Source organism: Schistocerca serialis, chromosome 4 (genome assembly GCF_023864345.2).
Source record: "Schistocerca serialis cubense isolate TAMUIC-IGC-003099 chromosome 4, iqSchSeri2.2, whole genome shotgun sequence".
NCBI classification, from domain to species: Eukaryota; Metazoa; Arthropoda; class Insecta; order Orthoptera; family Acrididae; genus Schistocerca; species Schistocerca serialis.
The window spans coordinates 777,221,099-777,241,130 of record NC_064641.1 but is presented as its reverse complement, the minus strand read 5'-3'; the positions used below and the strand labels follow the sequence as shown (position 1 = coordinate 777,241,130).

Here is a 20,032-nt window from a genome sequence, read left to right as displayed (position 1 = left end):
ATTTATGTAGCAATTGATGTTGAAGAGCTCTAAAACAAACTTTTCAATTAAGTTACTATATGATAATAGGGTTTAAGGAACTCAACATTATGATCTCAAGCAAATGATGTAATATAATGATTTCCTGTCTAAAGACAGCTTCTGTTTCATTTTAATGAAAAATGATTTTTATTCATAAAGAATGTGAAGATCTTTTTCTTGAATGAAATTTTACAACTCTTAACAAAAGGCAGTTCTTTCTGCATATTAGAGGCAGAAATGCTTTTTGCTATGTATTGGGCCAATTTTTCATTAGCAATGATTGAGAGCTTTCCAAAAGTGTTGCTACAGGTACTGATTTTCCAAAAATACTTCACCCAGTGTCACTCTCATTTATTGATTAATTGAGGGAGTTCATTGGCTCTCATCATCTTATTACCTAATTACCTTTGTGCATGAAGAAAGAAAGAAACAAAGAAGTGGTACAATGGTAAAATAAAATCATTTATCCTAGACAACTCCTGTTCTACAGATGAATTTCTATCTGAAAAGTAATAGCATAAAAAACTTGTTTTTAAGTGTAGTTCCATGCGTAGGACTACAAAAAATAGCGTGTTCATCAATGTTAACACTAATCATGTATACATATCATTTCAATAAAAGAATCAATAAAATGTTCTATGCAACACATAACAAACTGTGAAACTAAAATAAACACATTGGAAAATGTCAGTTATTCATTGTGAGTAATTGTCTTATAAAATATGGCTAGTTACTTTGTAATAAATCAGACATGAAAGTAGTATGGAAGAACTACAAAGTTAGTAGTAATGTACATTGCCGAAGACACAAAGTTTGCAACATAAGTACATTTGGACATTGTGGAAAAGATAAAATGTGAGTATTACCTTTTTGCAAATGTAATGCTTTCTGTAAATAACAAAGAAACTTTATAGAAGTACTTAATGCTAACAATTTAAGAAATGAATTAGTTGAATGCCTTATAAGTTCATGGTGAATTTATGAAAGGTTTAATTATCACACACTACACTCTAAATTTCCATATATAGAGGCCCATTTTGTGGTTGATGAAACATGTGTCACTAAAGTAATACACAGTTTTCAGCACTGGGATATCTACGCCTCATATGTGTCTACTGCTATCATCTAATGAGTGGATTTCAGAACTTGGAGAAAAATGCTATGGACTGTGCACTGCATACATCAATTGGTGCAAGTGACAATGTGTGGGTGGCATGTTGGCATGTGCTTAGACTTTTCATGATGCATCTCTTCCAAGAAAATCAAATCAAATGACCATATTCTCCATTCTGAGAATGTCTGAAATAAGTAGCTGTGTTTCCTTGTACATTGTAGGGATTGCTTTGAAATTGTACATCACTTCTGAGTAATTCTGCTTGTTCATAAATCACTTGTAGTTAGCTGATAATATGTCCCATAAAACTTGATAGAAAGTAAAAACCATTGCTATGTGTTATGTCAAAGCCACAGGCAAGTTTAATGTTGGAAAATTGTGAGTGATATTTCATGTTTTTCATTGTCATGAGCACAAATGTGTTCTGGTACTGATTTATTATACATTTTCTGTATTTATCAATGTGATGAAGTGCCTCTACAAACAAAAATTTAATTTTGATGATCATATGTTCAAATGATGCTATGGTGTTTTTACTTATTTTGCATTGATATAGCATGCTTTTTCTTTCGTTTATGTCATTACACATTCGTTTTATATGATTTCTTCCAAAGCCTAGAGTTTTCTCTTCTCTCTTTAGACATATCATAAATTTATTTTATTTATTTATTTTATTTATTTATTTCTTACACCATGGATCCAACTGTGACAATTTCACATGGATGTAGTGTGTGTCAATTTTTACATTGTCAATGACAAGTACTTGTACAGTACACTATGTTTACAGGTAAAGAATATAAAGTTACTTAACCACTACAATGATCCATAACACAATATAATGGAATGAGAATCCTTAGACCTACAGATTACAGGTATAAAACAAAGTAAATTAAACCTGAAAAGGTCATATAACCCAGACTGTTAAATATAAGCAGTTAACACTAAAAGAGTTACATATGTGACAAGAATGTTCAGCTTAATGTTCAATTTATATGATAATACATCTTATTTTAAGGGCGTTTCTCACTGTGTTTCATAAACTCTTCCAAACTGTAAAATGACATGGCTAAAAGAAATTGCCTCAGAAGCTCTTTAAATGTAGATTTGTTGGCAATTTCACATTTGATTTCTGGAGGAAGAGCATTAAATATCTTTATACCAGAGGACTGTACACCCTTCTGCACAATCTTCAAATTATTACCTTCAGTGTGGAAATCATGTTTCCTCCTTGCGTTATACTGATGGTATTCACTGTTACATTTGTATAAATCAGTGTTTTTACTTATGAAACACATAAGTGAGTATATATATTGAGAAGTAGTTGTAAGAATTCCCAGATTCCGGAATAGGCTTCTGCAGCTGCATCTAGGATCTACACCAGACATCACTCTTACAACACGCTTCTGAGCAATGAATATTTTCTTTGCAAGAGGTTGATTGCCCCAGAAAATAATTCCATATGCCATCAAAGAATGGAAGTAACCATAGTATGCAGCTTTTTTAATGCTTAAGTTTGCACTGACAGAGATGATTCGCATTGCAAAAACTGAAGAGCTGAGTCTCTTGTAAAGATCTAAAATGTGATGGGACCAGTTTACTCTACAGTCAATCTTCACGCCTAGAAACTTTGTTACTTCCACTCTTTCTATGACCTGTGTGGCATATTTAACAGTCATTTCTTCCTCAGTTTTGGCAGTTGGGGTGAACTGAATATAATTAGTCTTACTCAGGTTAAGTGAAAGACCATTTGCAGTAAACCATTTCATTAAATCTATAAGAATAGTATTAACAGACTCTTGAACATTTTCACATTTAAGACCATTAACCATTATGTTAGTATCATCTGCAAAGATGGTAAAATTGCACTGAATCATTGAAGAATAAGGTAAATCATTTATAAATAACAGGAACAGTAAAGGACCAAGAATAGAGCCCTGTGGAACTCCACAATTTATGTCTCTCCATTCCAATGAAATCATTCCACCACACAAATTGTCTGACTTATCTAAGACTACTTTCTGTTTCCTCTCTGTCAGGTATGACTGAAGCCAGTTATTTGCTACACCACTTATTCCTAGATGGTCTGCCTTCAGTAACAGTATTTGGTGGTTCACAGTGTCAAAGGCTTTACATAAATCACAAAATAACCCTGTTGTCACCATTTTCTCATTTAGAGATTCCAAAACCTTATCTATAAAAGCATATATTGCTTGTTCAGTTGACAGACCTTTCCAGAAACCAAACTGATGTTTGCTGAGAATATTGAATTTATGTAGGTGTTCTAAAATTCTAGAATACATGAGCTTTTCTAGTACCTTTGAAAACACAGTCAGGAGAGATATTGGTCTGAAATTTTTAACATCAGTTTTCTCCCTTTTCTTAAAGAGAGGTTTCACGATAGCATACTTTAGTCTATCAGGAACAATTCCTTGCTGCAAAGAGGCATTGAAAATATGACACAGTATATTGCTTACAGAAGTACAACACTGCTTTAACAATTTGCTAGAAATATTGTCTACTCCACAGGAGTTCTTGGTTTTCATGGAGGCAATTGTTCTTTCAATTTCTGATACTGTAACAGGTCTAATATGCATTTGGATGATTTTGTTAGGGAAAGCATTTCGCAAAAAGGTCAGGGCATCATTCACAGAACCCTTGCAGCCTATTTGCTCAGACACTGACAGGAAGTGTTTATTAAAGATTTCAGCTATGATCTCAGGATTTTGCACAAGATTCTCTTCATGTTTGATTATGAAGTTTTCTACAGCTCTTTTTTTATTGTTCCCTGTCTCCTTGTTAACTATTTGCCAGACAGTCTTCATTTTATTATTGGAGTTATCAATTTCTTTTACATAATACAGTGCTTTTGATGTCTGAATAACTTTCTTTAGGATTTTACAATACATGTTATAATGGCTGATTAATTCTCTGTCCCTTGATCCTCTGGTTGCAACATAAAGTTCTCTCTTATATTTACATGACACTCGAATACCCTTTGTGATCCATGGCTTCTTTAAGGACGAGGAAATATTGTTCCTAACAAACTTTTTAGGAAAAGCTTCTTCAAAGTGGGATAGGAATTCATTTATGAATATGTTGAACTTTGTATCAACATCATCTACTCTGCGAACTGAATTCCAATCTTCATGCTGCAGCTTATGGTTAAAAAATTCCAGGGTCTCTTTGTTCATAAGTCTGATTGCCTTCCAGGATGGGACTGCTTTCTTGACAGGTCTGTAGTCATGTAGAGTGAGGAGCTGTCCATCATGGTCTGATATGCCATTTACTATTGCAGTGACAGTGAAGTTCTGGTATAAATTTACATCTAAAAATATATTGTCTATCAGAGATTGACAGTCAGGTGTGATCCTAGTAGGAAAGTCAACCACTGATGTAAGATTGTAGGAACTCAGCAAATTCTGGAGCTCTACTTTGTTGTTGCATTCCATTGCGAAGTTGACATTAAAGTCCCCAAGTAAGATAATGTCATTATTTTTAGAAAATAAGGTTGATAGTAACAATTCTAACTGAACCATAAAGACTGTGAAATTGGTTCCTGGTGCCCTGTACACTGTAACTACTATTAATTTGGAACTGTTTAATGTCACTTCTATTGCACACACTTCAAACTGTTGGTCACTGCAATATTTCCTTACATCTACAGATCTAAAAGTTAAATTATTCTTAATGAAAATTACTACTCCACCTTTTCTCATGCTATCTCTACAGTAGTAGGTGGCAAGGCTATAACTGTCTATATGTAACATTTCAATTCCTTCTGTAATATGGTGTTCTGAGAAACATAAGATCTGAGCATTGTTCATAAAGTTTTTGTTATTTATGTTAACTTCTAATTGATCTAGTTTGCTTCTTATTCCCCTTATGTTTTGATGAAAAATGGAGAAGTTGTTTGGATTATTACCTATTTTGGTGGTTTCTTCTTTCTCGTGCCTGTGGTTAAAAAATCCTTCAGATGAGGAGGACACACAACTTTACGTTTACCTCCTGTTCTCTGTGATGATGTCGATTTTTCTTCAGTAGATGCTTCCTTCTTTACTGAAGATGATGAAACTGATGACTTGCTTGTTGATTTACCTTGAGCTGATGCTGTCAATTCCCTTGGAGATGATGAAGAATAAACGACATAGAATGTCTCAACTCAATTATACATGTCTGAACTCTGTGCTGTATGCAAAACCACCATAAAATAAAACACGATGACAACTGAAGGAAAAACATACAGAAAGCTACAGAAGAAACGAACACAAGAAAATACCAGAATCACAAAATCTTACAATGGCAATTTGATTTTGCTTATGAGAGAAAAGGAATACATTGACAAAACATTAGAATTCGTCCAAAGCAACATCTTAGAATTAACAAATGATCCAACAAGTCACTACCAAAGAAACTTATAGAAAACCCTGAAAAATAAAGAAACAGTTTTCATAGACACACAGATTAAAAGAATGATGCAGGAAAGTCCCAAGGCCCCCACTCTAAAATCATTGCCTAAAATTCACAAACCAGGTACTGCACACACACACACACACACACACACACACACACACACACACACACACACACTGATACAGCCAATATACAAACACACCCAAAACAGAAGCCTGAAGAACTTGAGTGGCTTAATAGAAAAAATGAAAAATAAAAAAATAGCAAACACTGCAACATTAATTTCGCTTGACATAATTTCCATGTACATGTTCCAACAGAAGAAACCATCAGCATCATATAAAGATACCTCCAACTACAAGGAAACACACCCGCAACAAACATACAAGTAATATCAGCTGTACTCGAGCTCATCACAGAGCAAAACTACTTCAGTTTCAACAGCAAAATTTTACTCTCAACAAGAAGGGCTATCTATGGGATCCCCAGTCATTAGCCTTGTACCTGACATTTTCATCACTCAGATAGAAAATCAAGTCTTTGACAAAACAGTAAAACCAAAGCAGTACAAAATAAATTATTGGGACAGATATGTAGACAATATGATTTGCCTAACAGATGGACCACAGTCTAGTATAAAAGAACTCCAGGAGGACATAAACACCATCCATCCACAAATACAGTCCACCATTGAAACGCAAAAAGATGAAAAACTCAGTTCCTATGATCTCACCATATACAAGAGAAAAAATTAACATGTGTTCACAATTTAATGGAAACACACAACCACTAGCAGCACCGTTCATAACCAAGCCAATCACCCCATAACTCATAAAGAAGCTAGATTCAGATATTTACTACACAGACTAAACAAAACACCCATGAACAAACATGATTATACAGAAGAACTGAGCATGATAAAACAAATTGCACAGGATAGTGGGTATGATACAAAGACTGTAGATAAAATAAGCAACAAAAGACAAAAACATGCAACACATAATCATGAAACATATACACACAAACACAACACAACTCACAAAGAATGAGCTGACAATGAGTAATGAACTGCACATAATGACTTACAACAACAAAGTCATACACTGGTTGGGCAATATACTAAAGAGACATGGGCTCAATATAACATACAGAACCAGCAACACAATGCAGAACAGACTTGGAAGAAATGCCAACAACACTGGAATATGTCAGCTAACTTGCAACTGCTGTCTATCTGTATATGTGGGTCAAATATGCAGGAATTTTAGAACCAGGTATACTAAACATCTCAGAGCACTGAAATGCAGTAGCTCACACTCTACATTTGCAGGTCACCTAACAGCACAGGCTCACCAACCAGCCAACATAGAAACCAACTTGAAAATCCTTGAAATTAGTAACAGCCTATACCAAAAAATTAACAGCAGAAGAAAACTATCACATCCAAAAATGGATAGAGGAAGAAAGTACTAAATTAATACACATCACTGCACAATAAAATTCTCTTTGCCACAATAGATGAACTATATAAATAATGCCTACTCCAAAACCGCATATGATCAGCTTCTAAAATTAAATTTGTGTCTCCCCACAATGCAAACCATTCACTCTACATGCCTATCCACAATTACCTCAGCTTCTCTCTCCCCCTCCTCCCTCCTATCTCCACAATGTCAACAAGAATTCAAGTCTATGTGCCACATCCTAAACAAACGTGGCATGAAACAAATTAACACTATACAGTCACAACAATATGTAATTGCAGCAAAAACTCTGTGCTTGGCAAGGAATCATATAGAATTAATATGTAATGACAAAAACAAACAAAAATGCATGTTTTCATGACACAAAATAAGTAAAAACCTCACAGCATCAATAAAACTGTGAGTAACATGACAAACAACATGACATATAGTGATTATTGGCCAGAAAAGCATAATAAATAGAAAAAATTAAATAATGTTTCACTATTTGCAGATGACAAACTGTAGATTGTGTAGTAGATCTAAGGCTATGGTACTTCTCATAGCTCCATTTGAGCTATGTGAAAAAATGCATACATCCACATTATTTCCAAATGTACTATAAAACTAGAAACTTTAGACATACAGTAAATAAACAACATAGAATGCCTCAGCTCAGTGATACATGTCTGTACTTCGTACTGCATGCAAATCAGTGTAAAAACAATTGATAGTAATTGCTTATTTTACAAAAGTAAATAATTTGTGCCAAAGTTTCTTTAAAGGTTAACATGTAACAGTTTTGGAGAAGTAAAATAAACAAACCCACTGAAGATATCACAAAAAGTGCTGAAACACATCTGGGAGAAGACAAAACTACAAAGAAGTCTTGTGTAAGGTGGAATTCCTCTCCAATTTTCTTAGCAAGCATGGAAATAAGTCAATGATGAAAGACATATTTATAACTTTGAAATTATTTTGTATTTTTCAGTCTTTCTTATGTCAATTACAAAACTGTTCCTCCAACCATATTCTACTACTTGATTTCTTAATTTCTTAAATGATTATTCATTATTGCCATATTTGTATTGGAAAATGCAGTGGTTTATGTTGCTAAAGGTACCAAGTTTTTAGCATGAATGCATTTAGCTACCTGTACAACATAATAACCTTGGTAAATAAAAAGAAGTAAATTTGTTCCCTCATTTCATACACAGTTAATGTTTCAAAATTAATTATATGCAAAGAGGAATGTCATATTTTGCGTTTATGTTACCATCAACTTATCATATTTCTTAATTACATGATTAATTTGGCGCTTGTAAAGGAAAGAGTAAAGGTAATCAACCACCATATTTGTGGTACTGACTGGCTGACAGACACCCAGTCCACAGATTTCCTGTACTATATCTACTACCAATACTGCTCCAACTACTTCCACAAAGCAGCCTATGAAGGAGCACTTGGTCATCAGTCAGTATCACCCTGGACTGGACTAGCTAAATCACATGCTTTGTCAGGCTTATTACCTAGAATCATACCCTGAAAAAATGACTGTCCTACCCATAATCCTTCCCACTCTCCCCAAAGTGATATTCCGCCACCCTCTAAATCTGTCCCACTCCCCCAAATTGATATTCTGTTACTAAATCTGCCAAATATCTGTCAGTCCTCAAGCCATAGCTACTTGTAGCTCCTTAACATATGATTCACTTCCCTCTGGAAGGTTCAGATGCAATATCTATCCCATCCAGCACATCCTGTTCTAGTCCTGTCACAGACACATTGTACCCAGTAAGAGGCTGTGTCACCTGTGAAAACAGTTTTACCATGGAACAGCTATGCTGTAATTTATGTACAGACTTTAATGTGAGTCTGGCCATCAATTAATTGTCTATCCAAATGTATAATGGCCACTAGAAAATCGTTTCCATGAGCAAAGTTGACAAAAGAGTGCTCAGCACAAAATACGTAACATAAATGGGGGCTTCACAATCAATGCCACAATGCCACCTGGATCATCACTCCCTCCTCTTCCTCCTCCTCCCCAGTACTAACAAGAGCCCATAGGGATTGACATTTTGAATGAGGACTGAAAGAAGCTCTTGGACAAATTCAGCAACCACCTCCTGCAGAGGCCCAAGCAAATGACAACCAACTTCAAGGTGACTACAACTACTTATGGCCATATACTAACATGATGTGGGAAACTCACAAAAGTAGAAAATGTCTCTTCAAAACTACACAAAATTATACTTGTGTGAATGAGAAATTTGTAGTAATTTAAAAGGAGACATGAATTATATGTGTGTCTGTCTGTATTTATTATTTGAAATATCAGTGAAAATTTGTACGAACAGTTGAATTGGACTAGAATAAAAGATTATAGGCTTATCTGATTATATTGGCATACTTATTTTAGTGTGTATGATACACTTACCATGAATACTGACATTTACTTCAGCATATGTTTCTGTAAGGGAGCCATGCAGCTGTCCAATGCAGAACCATTTTCCTTCATCTCTTTTACTGGCAGCATTTATTGTCAGACCACATTCACCATGATCTAAGCCCTGACCATAATACTTGTAGATGCTGTTTAGAACTGATGAATTGTACTGTGGTGAAATAATTGTACCATCAGGGTGAATGAACCAGCAAGTAGCAAGGCTTGGTGCTGTCATTCGAGATGTGAAAACAGTACGGCATAAAATTGAAGTTATTTCGCCACTCACAGCACTCACTAAAGGTGTTACAGCTATGAAATTATTTTCTGTAAATAAAACATATCAAATTATTTCTTCCAGTCATATGTTTTACTGAGCTGTTTCTTTTATAATATTGCTTACTAAGTCCATATCAACTATTAAATGTCTTAATGTAGTTACACTGTGTTAAAGTCTATATGTGACATCTAGATATGTGTTAATTTTCATTTACATAGCGGATATAATGATGTGTCATTTAACATTTTCGTTGCAAATGAAAATCCAAATGTTCTGCTGTGTGGAAACCAAATGAAATGATTCACATAAATTAAATACAAAGAACAAAACTTGCTGTTGGAAGGTTTCCTTTACAGTGTCACACTAGAAAGCTTAGATCCAAAGATAATTAAAATATCAAGAGATTTGATAAAAAAATAACAAATAAAAGCAGTAAAAAAGCTTGTTATGTCTGGAAGGAATCAGATGGAACAAAACTACAATGTATAGTAAAGACTTTTACAACTGACTGTCTTAGGTGCTGGTGAATTTTCTGGATTATGTGGTCATGGTCAACAAAACCGTTTTGTTCCTAACATTTGAGAGTTGTGCAGGACAACTTCAGAAGTACTTCTGGTTCCACTGAATTTTACTGACATAAATATACTGAAAATGAGGCCATGATCAGCAGAGATAACTCTTATCAAAGATAAAACTTAACTAACAAAAACAAGCAATGGAAAATCCAGGATGGAATGTAACAATATAAGGAAAAGGATAGTTGCTACTCACCGTATAGTGGAGATGTTGAATCACAGAAAGACACAACAAAAAGACTGTTAGGAAATTAGCTTCCGGCCAACAATGCCTTTGTCAAAAATAGACAACATACACATATGTACACACTCACGCAAATGCAACTCACACACACATGACTATAGTCTCTGGCAGTTGAAGCCAGACTGTGAGCAGCAGGGTATTATGGGAGAGGCAACCAGGTGGAGGTAAGGAGGAGGATGGGATGGGGAGGGGAAGGATAGCAGAGTAGGAGTGGGGACGGTAAAGTGTTGCTGGCAGTGTGCAGGGATGAGATGGAGATTGGGGTGGCTAGGTGCACTTGGGAGGTTAGATGGAGTGTGGTGGAGAGAGGGGAGTTAGTGAAAAAGAAGAGAAGTAAAAGGACTGGGTGCACTGGGCTGAAATGGAAACTGGGAAAGGGATAGACAGATAAGGGCAATGACTGTGCAACTTAGAAAAGCTCGTGTTGGTGGGAAGGATCCAGATGGCACAGACTGTGAAGCAGAGGTTGAAATTAAAGATGTCATGTTTGGCGGCATGCTGAGCAACCAGATGGTCCAGTTGTTTCTCGGCCATAGTTTGTCAGTGGCCATTTATCGGACAGACAACTTGTTGGTTGTCATGCCCATGTAGAAGGCAGCACAGTGATTGCAGCTTATGTTGTAAATCACAAGACTGGGATAGGATGGAGTGGGTGGTGGTGGGAGGATGTACAGGACATGTCTTGCATCTTGGTCTATTACAGGGATATGACCCATGAGGCAAGGGGTTGGGAGCAGGGGTTGTGTAGCGATGGACAAGGATATTGTGCAGGTTCGGGGGATAGCAGAGTGCCACTGTGGGAGGAGTGGGAAGAATTAGTGGGTAGAACATAACTCATTTCAGGGCACACTGAGAGCTAGTCAAAACCCTGGCAGTGGATGTAATTCAGTTGCTCTAGTCCCGGGTGGTACTGAGTTAGGAATGCTCAGGTGGTGTTGGGTGACTGGAAAGACAAGGTATGGGAGGCGTATTTTTGTACAAGGTTGGGAGGGTAATTACAATCTGTAAAGGCCCTTGGTATATTTCGACAGGGGCTGCTGGTCATAACAGATGTGACTGCCATGGATGGCTATGCTGTATGGAAGGGATTTCTTGGTATGGAATGGGTGGTAGCTGCTGAAGTGGAGGTATTGCTGGTGGTTGGTAGGTTTGATGTAGACAGAGGTCCTAATGTAGCCATCTTTGAAGTGGAGGTCAATATTGAGGAAGGTAGCTTGATGGGTTGAGTAGAGTCTGGTGAAGCAAATGGGGGAGAAGTCATGAGGTTCTGTAGGAATGGGATAGGGCATCCTCACTGCTGATCAAGATCATGAAGATCTTATCAGTGTATCTGAACCAGGTGAGGGGTATGAGATTCTGGGTGCTCAGGAAGGATTCCTCAAGATTGCCCATGGATAAGTTGGCATAGGATGATGTCATGCGGGTGCCCATAGCTGTACCCTGGAATTGTTTGTAGGTAATGCCTTCAAAGGAGAAGTAATTGTGGGTGAGGATATAGTTGGTCATGCAGACTACAAAGGAGGTGGTCGGTTAACTACTGAACTGTCATATGTATAAGATGAAAACTTATCTGTCAGTTCTGTAGAATTACTGTCCATATATTATTAAGTTTCATAGCTTTCCTTTCTGTTAAAATTGTCCCCATATTTGTATATTTTGACATCTTCTCTGTATAGCCATGGATGATAGATCTCTGGGTGGAAAGACTAAACAGAACCAGGAGCACCTCTGGAGATGTCCAATGCAACTCTAAAAGAAACATTAAGAACAAAAAAGTTTAATGGACCATGGCCATACAACTCAGACATTCACCAGCAACTAAAAACTCTTATCAGCTCAAGTTAAAGAGAAGTTCATCAGGATATAGATCTATCAACACTAGAGAAATAGCTTCAGAGATGAAATTTACATTGTTCAACAACAGAGGAAACTATGATAAGGGCATTGCATTGTGATGGATTTGCAAAGGAAATAAGGAGTTATGCCTGCAGCAGTACTGATTATAAAAGGTTACATGGGCAGACATGTCTGTGAGGGTGGGGAGATGATAGGACTGCAGCAAACATGAAAATGTAAATCAACCTGTCACTAGCAGCAGACTCAACTATCCAATTGAATTTCCAAAGAGAAATAATGTATCCTATTATATGACTTTATAAATATCAGATTATATCTTTAATAGTGGTTACCATGTGACTTAACACATTCATTCCATCTTTTTATGTACACATTCTGAACTACAGTTTACTTGGTTCTAACTGTTGCATTTTTTAGTTTTCTTTTGCAGGCCTATTTATATCATTTTCATATTGATGTGACTGAAAGATTTCAAGGACAATGATTTGGTAACTTCACTCTGTGACTGTGTTAATTATATATATTTGCCACACTTCAGTGTTAGATTACTGCACTTGAAAAATCACATTATAGGACATCAATTGAGTGTACAGTGTAATATGTGACTAGCTGTTTACCTGTACATAATTACAATAGATGAGACCTGATGTGGCCATAGACAGTAGTTCATTCAGCAATCAAAGTGAAATTAAAGTGTTTGAATTGTAATCTCAGTGTAGACTGCATCATTCACAATAATCTACATTTGGCAATCACTTTTCAGCCAGATTTGACAGAGGCACATCTACTGGAGGCATATTTGTACAGATAATGGCTACGCTGCAAGTCCTGTGAAATATTTTTTTTTTTTTTTTTTAGATTATGCACCAAACACTTTTATCTCTACAAAGAACCATGTTTCTTTGGAAAGATACAATAATAATAATGATAATGGTAATCATAGTGACACATCTGTAGCAAAGTATAATAAGAAATTATTTTGAATTTATCACTTATTTGTTGGTATATTCATTAGTATATTAAAATGTTGTCAGAGCAAAGTCATTACATTCATAATTTTTCATCATCATTGGTAGGCTGACAGCATTTTGGGTGGTATCTGCCATAAATACATATAACAGACTTGCTCCAAGCACATTTTATAAATACCATTTTTGGACATGCATATTTCATTTCTGATAACAATGGCAGAAAACAAACCTTCTTAGCAATTAAAAAGAATGGCCATTCAGAAAAATGTCTTTGTTAGAAACAGTGTGTTTTTCAACATAACTATGAATATCGGACCTTCCAGTTAACTTAGTATAGTGGAGTGAACAGTAAAGTAAGTCTTCATGGGAAGGTATTTTTCTCTGGCTCTACTGCAACATAATTCATTCTGCAACTGCCTCAGGATTTTTGTCATTGATGCCACTACTTGACAGATGACATTCTTGTATGGTATTTGACAGGCCTGTAAAATTTTGAATGCTGATTAAGAGAAGAGAGCTTGAGAAGAACCTAAGACTAGAAGAGCATTTGCTGGATCTATATGTGTGCTGGGTTGTATGAAAGATCAGCAAAACTTCCCTTGTTAGAACAAAGTGCTGTGATAAATAATTTGAAACTGAACTTCAAGTGCTCCATTATTATTACTAGAAAGAAGATTGATATTTAACTCTAAACATACAATGAGTCTTCATTTGATTCTGCATAATCGTTTTGACATTCTGTTTTATTGCTGGATGAAAATTACGGTTTTATGATTTCTGAATTGTCAGCGCTACCAGCTTCTGTGGCTCCAGATCAACTGTTGTGGCACAGCACTCAAAGTGCTCTTCAAGACAAAATAAATTACCCTGTTGTGTCAGGGACCTGATTCTGAGTAGCAGATTACTTTCCAGTATTGTTTAACAATCACAGTAATACAAAAAATTTCAACACCTCTTTTCACACTGATTAGAGAACAATACTTTGCATGGAAATAATACTGACATTACTCATAGTGATTTCTGTCTTTGATGATTCTACAGTAATATTTTATTGGACTACATAGATTGGCTTTGGTGGCTGTTTCACACACATAATTGTTCACTGCTGGTGAAATAGAGGTGGGGAGGGCTCTCAAACACCACACAAGCTCAAAGTTTAATCACAGTGATTTATCAGATTAATTACATTAGTTAATAATTTTGTGAATACTGAAGCAATGAAAAGTTATAGTTAGAGTCATAAATGACTGCAGCCAAATTTAGGCTAGTTCTCTGCAGTTAATGTTTTTCTTTTGTGAAGGAGGCTTTGGCTGAAAGCTTATATGTAACAGACTTTCTATCATCACTGTCTGCAACTCAGTGTATCATCTTTACAGTGAGCAGCAATCTATCCTTTTCATAATATTTTTGTTACTCCAGTCTGGACTTCCCATTGTCCTTCCTTGGGAACCCATTACATACCACTCTGTAGCACCCATTGTAAGCAATGTTTTAGCAGGTTTGATCAAAAAACTCATACGGTGAACTTTTTATTTCTTATATCTTTTTAAACATATAGTTCATAGCCTATTTCTCAGATTAACCTATTTTCTATGAGTTGATTCATTCCCTGGGTGTCCACTTTTTCTTCTCGTTGCTTTCCTCCCATGTTTAGGACTCTTCCAATTATAACAGTATTTATTCTTCTCATTCTGCTTACCAAAACCTAAAAATCTATCAAGTTCCATGCCTTGCAATTCCCAGTTTTTAATGTGTTTTTTATATAGACTTACTACTGTTATAATTGCTGAGCCACTCTCCTAGAATTTCATTTACTTTACTACAGAAACTCTGCTGACATGCAAATGCTTCATGCTCTCAAATTAAAGTCTCACCACCTCCTGTCCCACTACCATTTTTGTCTATACGGTACCTTCTGTAGAACAGTTTCTGCCCTCTGCATCCCTTCTCAACCAGGATTCTGTTACTATGACATCTGCTTCACTTCCCTTGTCTAATGTACTGAATTTTATACCTTTTCTGACTATATTGCTGAAATTTAGCACAATATATTTCAAGGTCTTTATAAATTTTAGTTTCTGGCTTCTACAAATTAACTGCTGGTTTCACATCATCATCCACACAGCTCAGTTCCATATGTGCAATGCTGCAATTCATCAATTATATCAATATTTAATATTTCTGAAATGTTCTGGTAATTCCTGTTTCACAGGATATTGTAATATACTGTAAAATTCTATGCATGTATGAAAAGGATGACAATCTTCTGAGGCATGCAGTTCAACTCTATCTGTACTTTAATATCTGTGTCATAGAGGAGCTTTCAGTGTGAAATATTTATTATTGTTGATAAACCTGCTCCTTTCTGTACATCTAAAAGTTGAAGAGCAAGCAGACGAGTCAGCACTCTCTACCCAGCCCCATCACAAGGAGCACCTACAGGCTGTTTAATAAAGTTATACCAACCTTGCTTAGTGCATCTTTTAAATCAGTGGCTGTTCAGTGCAAAGATACACACAAAAAGCATGAAATATATTCACAGTTGCTAATATCAATGACCATTAGCTGAATAATGGAATGACAACAATGAATATTTGTGCTGGACCAAGACTCAACCTGGATTTCCCTCTTATCATGAGCAGTTGCCTTACCATTAGGCTATCTGTGCACAATCATGGCCAGACCCCAACTACACGTGTCATCAATTATGTGTCTACAACCTGCACTCATACATTCATTATGTGTATTCTTGTACAGCAGAGAGATGGTAATTGAAAGTCTCTTCCCTAGTGTTGGTGTATAAGTACGAAATTGCAGTGCCTGTGTTGTTCAGAATTATGATGCAATGTTCCTGCACAGCGGCAGTTACAGCAGTTATGAAATACTTGAAATCTATTTGCAGTTGCAAATTTGAACAACCATCAGCTGCATAATGGAATGACAACAATGAAAATTTGTGCTGGACTGGGTTTCAAACCTGGATTTCACACTTACCAAGAGTGGTCACCTTACTGTAAGGCTATCCATGCACAGCTAACAGTCAGACTCAAACTTCCATATGGAGTCAACCCCACAGGACTGGCTGTGAGTCATGCATGGATAGCCTACTGGCTAGGTAACTTCTTGGGATAAGTAGGAAATTTGGATTTGAGTCCCGGTCTGGCACAAAGTTTCATTGTATCATTCATTATACAGCTGGCAGTTGTTCATATTCACAACTGTAAATATATTTAATATATTTCATAATGGATATACTCATGTAGTGTCTGTTCTTTTGGACATGCATGCATTTCCAAAGTAACAGTGCGTTATAATTCTGGACAACACAGGCACTGTAATTTCATACACCCAAAAATTGTTTACTTTCCACCAAATACCTTAACACTTTGTGAATACAGTAATTAGTAATTAATTGACACAAGAGACGCAGATGAACATTTAATGGCATAAAATTCTACCAAAATCTAGAGTTGCAACCAAGCTGCTGTTGCCACCAGCAGCTGCAGACAGTGACCTGTTGTTGGACACAACATTTTGCTATTGTGAACCAACAACCACTGGCAGTCAGCCCTATTATTGCCACAAGATCTGGGACACACAGTGAGACCCAGCCAGCATGACACTGCCACTCTCCAGCCTGCATGGTCTGTGTTCAACACATTGAGCAGTTCCTCTGGGCAAGCCTGCCCATGCTTGGCTGCTTGTCACCTCACTGTTCTGACATAGCCAACAACTGCCAGCCAAAATGCAGAGGTAGCAAAAGCTGTACACTATTGCCCTTGAGCAATGCCTGTGTCAGCATGTCCATGCCTCTGCACCCAGCACTGAGGGCCAGCGTCCAATGACTGTTGTATGTCTGCTGCAGACACATCGCTCTACATTTATTAACTATGGGAGTTGTAGCATTCTTATGGGAAAGACAACTTCTCCCACCACTTGTGCTGTTCACTCTTCAATTTACATTTGGACTATATCTGGTACTTGATTTTGATTCTATATTATAATGTTTGGTGGAGACAATGAGTATTTCAGAAACAGACATTGCCATAGCTCTTCTAATACTAGACAAAAAATATCATCTTCATGGGCAGAAACCTTAGTACAAACACTACATTCTTCATACAATTCACAATGTCAAGGTAAAAACGGATACAAAAGCGCCTGGACATCAACCATGCAGCAGTGGTGAAGTAAGATCCTGGCCAGGATCCATTAAATAGTTGAAAGAATTTAACCCTGCCACTCAAAACAGCAGATGAGATGACATTATATGTCTCAGAAGTATCTTTTACTTGGATGGAATAGCCTAGAAATGGTTTGAGAAATTATTAAGAACTCACTAAGAGATATGATTTTATATTAAAGGTGTAACACAGTACAACATGAATTACAGTTAGACAATTAGACAATGCTTGTGCATCTTGAGGACGCATAACTCACAGCATGCAGCCAAACTCCATTTACAACACAGTTTGCAGACAGCATATCACTGAATATGCCTTCAAAATGATATCAGTGTTCATCATATAGTTTATGAGATATGACTTTAGAAACACTGAGATACTTAAAATGGAGCAAATTACCAAGACTATATTCATCCAGTATTTTATAATGAGAGCACTTACTTTCTTCCAAAGAGCTTTAAGCATAATTTTAAACCTTTCTAAACCTTTTCTCACTTATGCACTTAGTACCAAATATTTAACACATTAACTCAGTTGTAAAGTAAACAGATGTATGAACCTGTTTTATTAATGGGAGTTCACTTCCCTCAAGAATCAATGGTTTACTGATAATATCCTATGTAACTAATTACTTCTGGAAATTTCATGGTTTCTTAAAATCTCATTAGCTGTGGTACATCAACCATTTGTGTTGGCATATATTTGAGTACCAGTACCCAACTTAGTAGTTCTGTGTGAGTGGCTATTTTAGGTTCCTTTTCTTCAGATGCGGTCAGAAATTTCCGCTGAGATTTGCAATTGCTTCTTGCAAATTACTGATGCTGTTACATTGCCGAGGAAATAAGGGCAGAGAAAGTTTCTCATGGATTAAATGACTGGGCACATTAAGCAGACCAAGATAAATATATCTGACAGGGGAGAACATATTCACTGCAGTTGGACGTTTTATTTTCTACATAGGAAGCTATTAACAATATCCACTGACACTTAAATTGACCAGATCTTCATGTAGGACAAATACGTCACTACAAATTAATTCTTTGGTTCAATTTCTATTGGTCCACTCTATACAGTACAACTACCTCTATACCTCTATATAACATGAAGCACAATATTATCACATGTACACAGAAACTGTTGTCTTCAAAAATCATTATGTTCTACATACCCCAAACAACAAGTTCAGTGGCGGAAATGTTGATTTCAGTCTCACTATACATCTGGCATTTCCATGTTCCATTGTGTGTCTGCTCAGCTGTTGGAATGATCAACAAACATTCTCCAAATTGAAGGTGACTTTTGTTTCCAGAAAATACTTCACCATTTGGTGAAGAAATAAAGCATGAAGACAAAGGGTATGGTGAAGTGCACAAGATGAATGTAGGAAGGCCAAGCACAACTTCTTTTTTCATGTTCGTGAACACGTCTGGAACCAGAGATTTCAAATATCATACATAATCATGACTACCAAAATCTGTTAAATGCATTGCAGAAGTGAGAAACTTTATTAATTATTCTGAAACTATGTTAGCACAACTATTACAAAAAAGATATGAATGCAGTCTCAAAAATGTAGAGCACAGTGTCAGTAACCATATCTATAGACATAACATCTGAAGTTACATTCTTGAGGATCAACTTACTTAAGAATGTATAAAAAGAACTTATGTATAATGAAGCCAAATAATTGAGCTGCCACATCAGCACAATATAACCATATATGAAGTTTGGTGATGACATCAGTTTTGTTTATGTGCCTTTCAGTTATACAACTAATCAGCTATACACTATGCAGTTACTTTCACTCCTTCTTACATTTGTATTCCAGGCAGAGCTTTCCGTTATAATAAAGATACTTACTCTGAGAAAATTCTGCACTAGCCATACAACAATGTGTAGAAATGCTTAATGTGAAAAATTCAGTATCCAAAAACAGCAAATGCTTATTTCAGAACTAATGAAAGTTTGAAGAAAAATACATAGTTCTGTATTTTGTGAGCAGGAGTACCTTGAGATCATATAATACAACACTGTTACTTTATTTATAAGATGTAAAAATCCACTTTCAGACATCTGCTTGTTTCAAATTGTTCCTCATCTCCTTTAGTAAGTGGACATGTTGCCTGTTCAAGTAATTTTATTTCCTTCAGATTTGGAATGCTGTGATACCTATTGTGATATTATTCTACTGATATATACACTCTTTTCATAGAGCTGAGATCAGTTGCAACCATACAATCTGACAACATCCATACATTTTAAAATGTCCATGGATGACTAAATAAATAAATAAATAAATATTCCAAATCAATTGCTTGAGATGAAAATTTCTCTGTGAAATATAACCTAAAAATATATATCATGCAACACAGCGGACACTTCCAGACACTACATAAAATTGCTTTCTAATTCTGTTCCTTGTCATAACAATCTTTTCACTTTATCAGCTTTCTTCCCATGGTTTAAG

General features: G+C 36.0%; 1 protein-coding gene across 1 annotated transcript in view; it reads right to left on the bottom strand.

Moving 5' to 3' along the window:
• Positions 1 to 18,835, bottom strand: part of LOC126474942 (uncharacterized) — a 147,876-nt gene extending 129,041 nt beyond the window's left edge. Inside the window, exons 1-2 of the mRNA XM_050102461.1 lie at positions 18,734 to 18,835; positions 9,449 to 9,781 (exon numbers count right to left, since the gene is read on the bottom strand). Coding sequence (XP_049958418.1) covers positions 9,449 to 9,781; positions 18,734 to 18,785 — 385 coding nt within the window. The 5' untranslated portion in view covers positions 18,786 to 18,835. The remainder of the gene's footprint in view (positions 1 to 9,448; positions 9,782 to 18,733) is intronic.
• Between the last annotated feature and the right edge of the window lie 1,197 nt (positions 18,836 to 20,032).